General features: G+C 47.9%; 2 protein-coding genes across 2 annotated transcripts in view; one reads left to right on the top strand and one right to left on the bottom strand.

The window, feature by feature from the left end:
• The window catches only part of LOC109478563 (ribulose-phosphate 3-epimerase-like), a 7,783-nt gene extending 6,089 nt beyond the window's left edge, over positions 1-1,694 (top strand). Inside the window, exon 7 of the mRNA XM_019780208.1 lies at positions 1,331-1,694. Within this exon, the coding sequence (XP_019635767.1) occupies positions 1,331-1,453 (123 nt within the window). The 3' untranslated portion in view covers positions 1,454-1,694. The remainder of the gene's footprint in view (positions 1-1,330) is intronic.
• Positions 1-6,607, bottom strand: part of LOC109478564 (arginine-glutamic acid dipeptide repeats protein-like) — a 7,255-nt gene extending 648 nt beyond the window's left edge. The window contains exon 1 of the mRNA XM_019780209.1: positions 3,239-6,607. Within this exon, the coding sequence (XP_019635768.1) occupies positions 3,239-4,307 (1,069 nt within the window). The 5' untranslated portion in view covers positions 4,308-6,607. The remainder of the gene's footprint in view (positions 1-3,238) is intronic.
• Between the last annotated feature and the right edge of the window lie 158 nt (positions 6,608-6,765).

The raw sequence follows: 6,765 nt of genomic DNA, 5'->3' as shown, positions 1-6,765 counted from the left end.
ATGGCTTTGTCATCTGCTGATAGATGTGGGACGTTGGCGTCCTTGTCTATTGATCTTATGAGCGTGTCTGACGTTAAGGTTTGTTTTGTTCCAGTTGAGTTAACAAAATCTGATAGGCCTGCTCGGCCTTACAGAGAGATTGTGTTTCATGCTTACCCAGATCACAGCAGTATCTGTGTGGTAAGACATATTAAGGAGTACCTTAGGAGAAGTCAGTCTCCTGTTAGGTCTAAGAAGTTTTTCTTATCTTTTAAGAATCAGAAACCTGTTGTTTCTGCAACTTTAGCCAGATGGTTGAAGTTGGTTATGGAGCTTTCTGGTATTGATACCAGTGTTTTTAAAGCTCATTCCCATCGTGGTGCCGCTGCGTCTGCAGCTTTGCGAAAGGGTTTGTCTCTGAATGAGTTGTTGCGTTTGGCAGACTGGGCCTCGGCCAGAACCTTCCAAACCTTTTATTTCCGACCAGAGATCGAGTCGGATTTAGGTAGGGCACTCATCTCTACCTTGAGTGCCTCAACCTTGCCCGAAAGGACTACAGTGTAGTAGTTCTGCCCTTTAATGTATCCGGCACTTCAGCTGTCAAAATGGGGGATCAGTCATCCTTCAGCAGCACCTGTATGACGGAGGTGAAAGACGTGACTCCAGGATGATCATTCATCTCTCCCCTTGGGATCTGGTGAGTCTCGTTTTTCTTATTGTTATACTACCCTCATCTCGCGGCTTTGAAGTCGCCATTGTATTTCGGAGGGTAGCGACGTATAATTGAGAGTTATCATACCTACCTGGTCAGATAACTACAGTTATACTAGCTACCCGAAGAAATACAATGTCCCACCCTTTCTCTGACCCGGCCCAGGCTCGATGAGGTTCCCCTTGCCTCGGCTTGGTTCCGGGAAAGAGGAGGTCACGTGGGTTAGTGCCCGGATGTTGTTTGTTTCTGTGAAGAACTGCCACCTTGCGATTTCTAGGGAAAACGCCATTGTATTTCTTCGGGTAGCTAGTATAACTGTAGTTATCTGACCAGGTAGGTATGATAACTCTCAATTCTGTCAGACAGGAATTTTGGTGGAACCCAAATGTTTTCTATAAGTGTGATGAGATATTTCAGTTTGATGTCCTCAAGGTGTGGTTCTCCTTTAACCTTTGCTATAAGGGTGAGTAAAGCTTGGGACTTTCATCAGAGTCAAATGATGAAATACGTGTAGAGTGCCTTTCCCAAGGGCACAGTATTGTGGCCTGCTAGGGATTCAAACCCAGAATTTTAGATTTTAAGACAACAACCCTAACCACAAGCCCATGTTGTGAACCCATGTTGTGTATCTATTTTCAGGCCGGCGCCAACATGATTGTGTCTGGGACAGCAGTTGTTAGGAGCGACAACCCGCGTGAGGTCATTGGCCAACTCCGAGGCAAGGTGGACGAGGCAATACAGAAGGCCAACCTGGAGAGATGATGACATCACACTCTAGGTGGGGAGGGGGGTGAACAGGAGAAAACTAAAGTAGACTTAACAGTTACTACTTTGGGCCATACCAATTTATTTGCTTGGCCCGCCTCGGACAGTTTAACTGAAATCAGAGCAATTGGTGGAAAACTTGCATCTGGCTAGCCTATAGCTACCTGTAGTGTGTAGACCAAATGACACTGCATTAAAAATGGCATTTACAATAAAACTGTAATGATGTGCAAAAATATATTTTACTGACTGTTGTAGAGAAAAAACACTGATTCCCATATTTTTAAGATATAGGTCACTTTTCTATATCTATTGTTGACACTCATCCCTCCCCAGTTGCTAGGTAATGGCATGGTCACATTCATTGTAGGCTGTCCTACAATTTTAATGTAGAAATTTCAAGCAGACTGCCCTCGGTTTGTCATCATTTGATGATCGCACAACGTGTGTGACTGTGCCCTAAGAGGGCAGTAAGAGTCAAGCAATGTGATCACATTCCTAGTAGACGGATATTTTTGACAGGATTTTCAACAACGCAATGACTCGCCCTCAACCATCAACAAGATCTAAAGCAGCGTTTTTTCAGTCGGATTCTATACATCCCATGATCCATGATTGTCCGCAAAATGCCCTCTGACAGTTTTCTGTTGTAAACCCATCGTAGAGTGAGTATGACAAACTCTTACCCTTTATAAGATGATGACTTAACCTAGCAAACATAATATAACTGTAAACCCTTTGTACGACACATATGTCGGCATTGTACTTAGTCAAGTTGTTTGTTTGTGCCTCCAGGCCAAGAACCAGGGCACAACATGTACAAACAATACATTACGTGAGAAATACGTGCTGCAAATGTTGACACTGCAATTATGGTGGCAGCCTACTGTAAATTACCATGTGTGCTCTGTGGCACCTGCTTAACTCTGATGTTCAAAACATGAGATGGATATCTTGTTTTCACTTCAAACTGTTGACAGTGGGAAGGTTACACTAGGAAAAGCCATGGCTCAACAAATCATACAATTCTCAGCAAATCAAAAGAGAGGACTTTTATATATTATGATTATACATTCTTAATGTATCTTATGGAATATTCAGCTATATTTTGAATTATGCATTGGTAAGTTTTCACTATCAAACTTTTCAAAGCAGTCAGCTTATGCACGCAATATAAGACAGGTAAAACATAGCCTGTTCTCTGTGTCATGATCGCTCATCAGTTGGAACCAGATTAATATCTCACCTTAACACTACATCATGGTGTAAGAAGTAATCTGAATAATTGAAACTTACGTATTACTTGAGGGACTAAGTCCTTCGGACATTTTCATTTGCGGCGTCAGAAAGAACGAGTCTTTTTTTTCAGTTTAGATATGCACTGCAAACAGTCTTAAAGGAGTCATACTATCATGTCTGCTCTGGGTTCAAGTCTTCGGTGTCATTGCTTTCCTTTCCGAAGGTACCGACACGTCTTTAACTCTTCAAAACTATCCCTCATGCCTCCCGACTCGCTTGGTTTGACGGAAAAGTCTCTCTTGACCAGCGGCGTCCCTTGCTGACTGAGGTATAGCGGCATCATCCTGGTGAATGTAGCTGTTCGCGAGTCCTCTTCGTCGTCTGATGAATCGCTGGCGTACACGTCGGCCGGCCGGATCCGCCGGCACTTCCAGCGGCTCGAGCCCGTGCTGCGCATGTAGGACGGCGGCGCCTGGCTTTTCCGGACGACTTTCGGCGACGTCGCATCAGTGTGATCGTCATTCTGTTCGGCGTCATCTGCACGTGAAGAGTCTTGAGGTTTGAGAGACGGTATGAGTCTGTGGGGAGGGGCTGTGTTGACTCTTCTGAGCAGACGCGGAGAGGACACAGCATCTAGTAACAGAGATGAGTTGGAATGTAAGAGGATGGCTCTTGGCTTCCCGCTGGCCGGGCGACTGGCCGATCCAGGCCGGCCCCGAGGACTGGCCGACATCGGTCTAACGTTGGCCGCGGAAGTCCACCCCTGCGTGCTGGGGGGAGGCGGAGGGTGGGCGCTTGCAGAGGCCGGCCTGTTTTCAGCAGCACGTGGGGAGGAGGATACCGGAGCATCTCGCGGAGATAGAGAAGGCGACACCTGGCGCGGAGAAGACGGGTTCGACCCTGCCTGAGAACGGGGTGACCCGAGAGGACCCGCCCGGCGAGGAGACGCGGAGGCCGGGCGAGGCGACGCCGGAGGGGTCGGTACAGGTGAACGATCATTTAGTCCTCTCGGGAAGGCAGGCGGGCTCGGTAAAGAGGCAGAGTCTGAGTAGGAACGTTTCCTAAGCGGTTCAATATGCTTGTTGACAGGTGGTAGTCGAAACATGTCCTCTTGGAGGGCTAGCTTTCGTGACAGCCGTTTGCTGACAGGTCCGTCTGACACCGTTCGCGTCAGGGGCTTGAGCCGTCGAGGGGTGGTGGGGGTCGATGACCCCGGGGTAGACCCACCGGATCTCGGCGACTGGTCTCCGCTTCCCGTCGGGGAGTCCTCCGGGGTTTCGTCTTCAAGTGTTCCCACCGCCCTGCTAACCAGGGGCGCCAGGCTCATCCGGTTGACGTGCTGTAAGGTCCGAAGGTCTTCCATACTCTGCGTTTTGTCGATCTCAAGAGACTGCAGCAGTTTCTGTTGGATGTGGTTAATGGCACGGATATTGCCCTCCTCAACTTTCTTCAGCGCCTTCTCCTTGGACTGAAGTAGGTTCTCTAGTGACCTGTTCCTCGCAGTCATCTCTCTGTTCTTCGTCTTGGTGACGTGGAGACCTTTCAGACTCAACGCGATGTCGTCGGCCATGTTCTTTTCACCGTTGCCGTTCTCTCTCTTGGCCTCTTCCATGGCGGCAAACACGAACCCACCACACGAGTTACGCGCCTGTTTCAGTATTTGCTCACGCTACCCCTCTGACCCCTCTAAGCGCCGGTACTCTCTCACCTGATATGGACCGCGCGGGTTGGGTTTACTCTATGAGAGCCGTCTGGGTACGGGTGGGGTACACACGCTTTCTCTCTGCGGCGATGGGTCCCTGCGACTAAACCGCCCGAGTATCAACAAGGTGTGGGGTTCGCACAAGTCGCAACAGTCACACACAGCTGTGCGGCGGTATAAAATCCCGTTCCAGGTAGCTAAGTGACCGACAAGTCAGACTGTGGAGTCATTCACGTCGCTGACAGGTGCGTTGACGTTTTTCCAAGCAAACTTGACGCTTCTTATGACACAAAAAAAGCGAACTGTCACACCGCGGCAGTAAATCAGCCTTAAGTTGTTAATGCGAAGTCGGGACCTCAGTGAGAAGAAAATTGGCTCAGAAAAACACTGTGTGTTCTTGACTTAAATCCGTGAATGGACGACGCGTTCTCAGCGATATCAGAGTGACAGGTTAAGGTGCTTTGCCGTGCCCCGTGTTTTCAGCACACGGACTGTCTTTGTTCGCAGCCGTAGTCTTTAGTTGGTTACGAAAACATTTAGTCTTTTATAGTGAAGAATCGGGAAACAAAGTGTCGAACGAGTACAGGTGGCTTTGTGCGACGTAAATGGGGCGTACTTACTCCAGTCGGAGATACGTGTAGTTCAGTCGGTAGGCCTCAGGCGAAGAATAAATATCCTTTCTCGTCAGAACGATTAGTAAGTCCTCGACCGGAATGTCGGTGTGAAGTGATGCCGTATATCAAGTTCCAAACCCAGCGTTCAAGTGCCCGTGACTTGTAACTCGGCAATGGAGGTCTGCATGCAATGCGTACATGCCAACTTGGGTTTTGAAGCGTCCTCTCTAGATCTGGAGAGCCCCTGGGTCATGGAAAGGACAACAGGTTGTATGCACGGACCACGGTAAATGCGGGACTTCAATGTAAACAAAGATGTGCTGGAGTCGATAATTATCCCGCACGAACACAAACTCGGTAAAAGGTTGTTCCTCAATCAGCTGACTGACACCATAAAATAACCTATTGCATAGTCACGACTCAGCCGAAAGCTGCTTTCATGATAGATGTCTGGTAGCTTCCCGGCATTCTTGTGTTTCGTCGTAACGGTTCCTAAGTCCTGTCAATTGGTTCTTAGCAGGCAATGTTACCTGCTCTGACGGCTCCTTTCACTAGGCTGTCCCGACCTCCATTTTCCCCTGCTCACACCTGGAAGAAAGGAAAAGCCCTCAGACTTGTCACCCCCGTGTCGTCTAACATCGGTCTGGTGCGCTCCGTTTTGTCGTACGGCTGACCCGACAATACCGGATACCTGACGGCTGAACACGCGGCGGCCACCTTTTGTGTCGCGCGGTAATCGAAGGCCGCGTTATTGATAACATCCATACAACACAGAAGGAACGGAGCTCAGCTGGAATCCCTCGTCACTCACATGCCTGGACGGCCTTTCTGATCAACACGGTTATCTAAATCACCGGTTGTTTTAGCAGTAAAAGCAGCTAGAAGGCTCAGTGTAACGGCCGCAAACTACACTTGAACCCGGGAAACGTGATGCAGCGTTGTACAACTCGAATCATCCCATGTTATTAAGTTAAATGCGCATGTTCCTAGGTAACTTAAGTCAACATTCCAATTGGCGATGACGACAACAATTGGTTTTGTTGATTCTAGATAGTTCCACGGGCCGTAATAACCAAAGGCCATCTTTTTCTCGCCCTGTTTGGCGGCTAGCTGTTGTCGCTACAAAAGTATTCCAAGAATAAGACTTGTTGAGGTACACCGCTGCATGGAAATATAGATATGTATTTAAAAATAGGGAGTCATCGCCATAAAAAACAAACCAACGAATGGCGCCTCCCAGTATTTGTTCTCTTGTTGACCACGCTGCAGAAAAGATCGTCGGGGTTACACTGTGTAACTGATAAATTAGCTCTTTAATCACGGCCATTTCAAAGCGACCCACTTCTGGACCCGCACTGTAATGAACTGCGCGGAATATGGACCTTGACATTCTTGGCTAAAATTTGTCTTTTCGTCTGACGCTGCGGTAAAGAAAACGCAGTAAAGAAGAAGAAGAAAGCCACAGAGATTGCATCATATGCACAGAATAACAAACAAAACGGACCAATTACAAAGTATGCACACCTTACTCTGGTTCACAAAAGAACAAGAAACAGGCGGGTAGCCATGATTGTGCGTTTGGTTTCTCAACCAAGAATCGAGCGATGTACGTATCTGTGACTTGGCGTCATCCAATATGGAAAGAGATAGCTCCTAAAGTATCTTTGGAGTAAAACAATCTTGAAGTAGAAACGATAATGTGTATTGTGTCTGTGTGTGTGTACGTGTGTAGGACGTCCATGGACGTAATTATG

The sequence above is a fragment of the Branchiostoma belcheri genome, unplaced genomic scaffold (assembly GCF_001625305.1).
Source record: "Branchiostoma belcheri isolate BF01 breed outbred unplaced genomic scaffold, Haploidv18h27 scaffold44, whole genome shotgun sequence".
Taxonomy (NCBI): Eukaryota; Metazoa; Chordata; class Leptocardii; order Amphioxiformes; family Branchiostomatidae; genus Branchiostoma; species Branchiostoma belcheri.
This window is presented reverse-complemented; position numbering and strand designations above follow the sequence as displayed.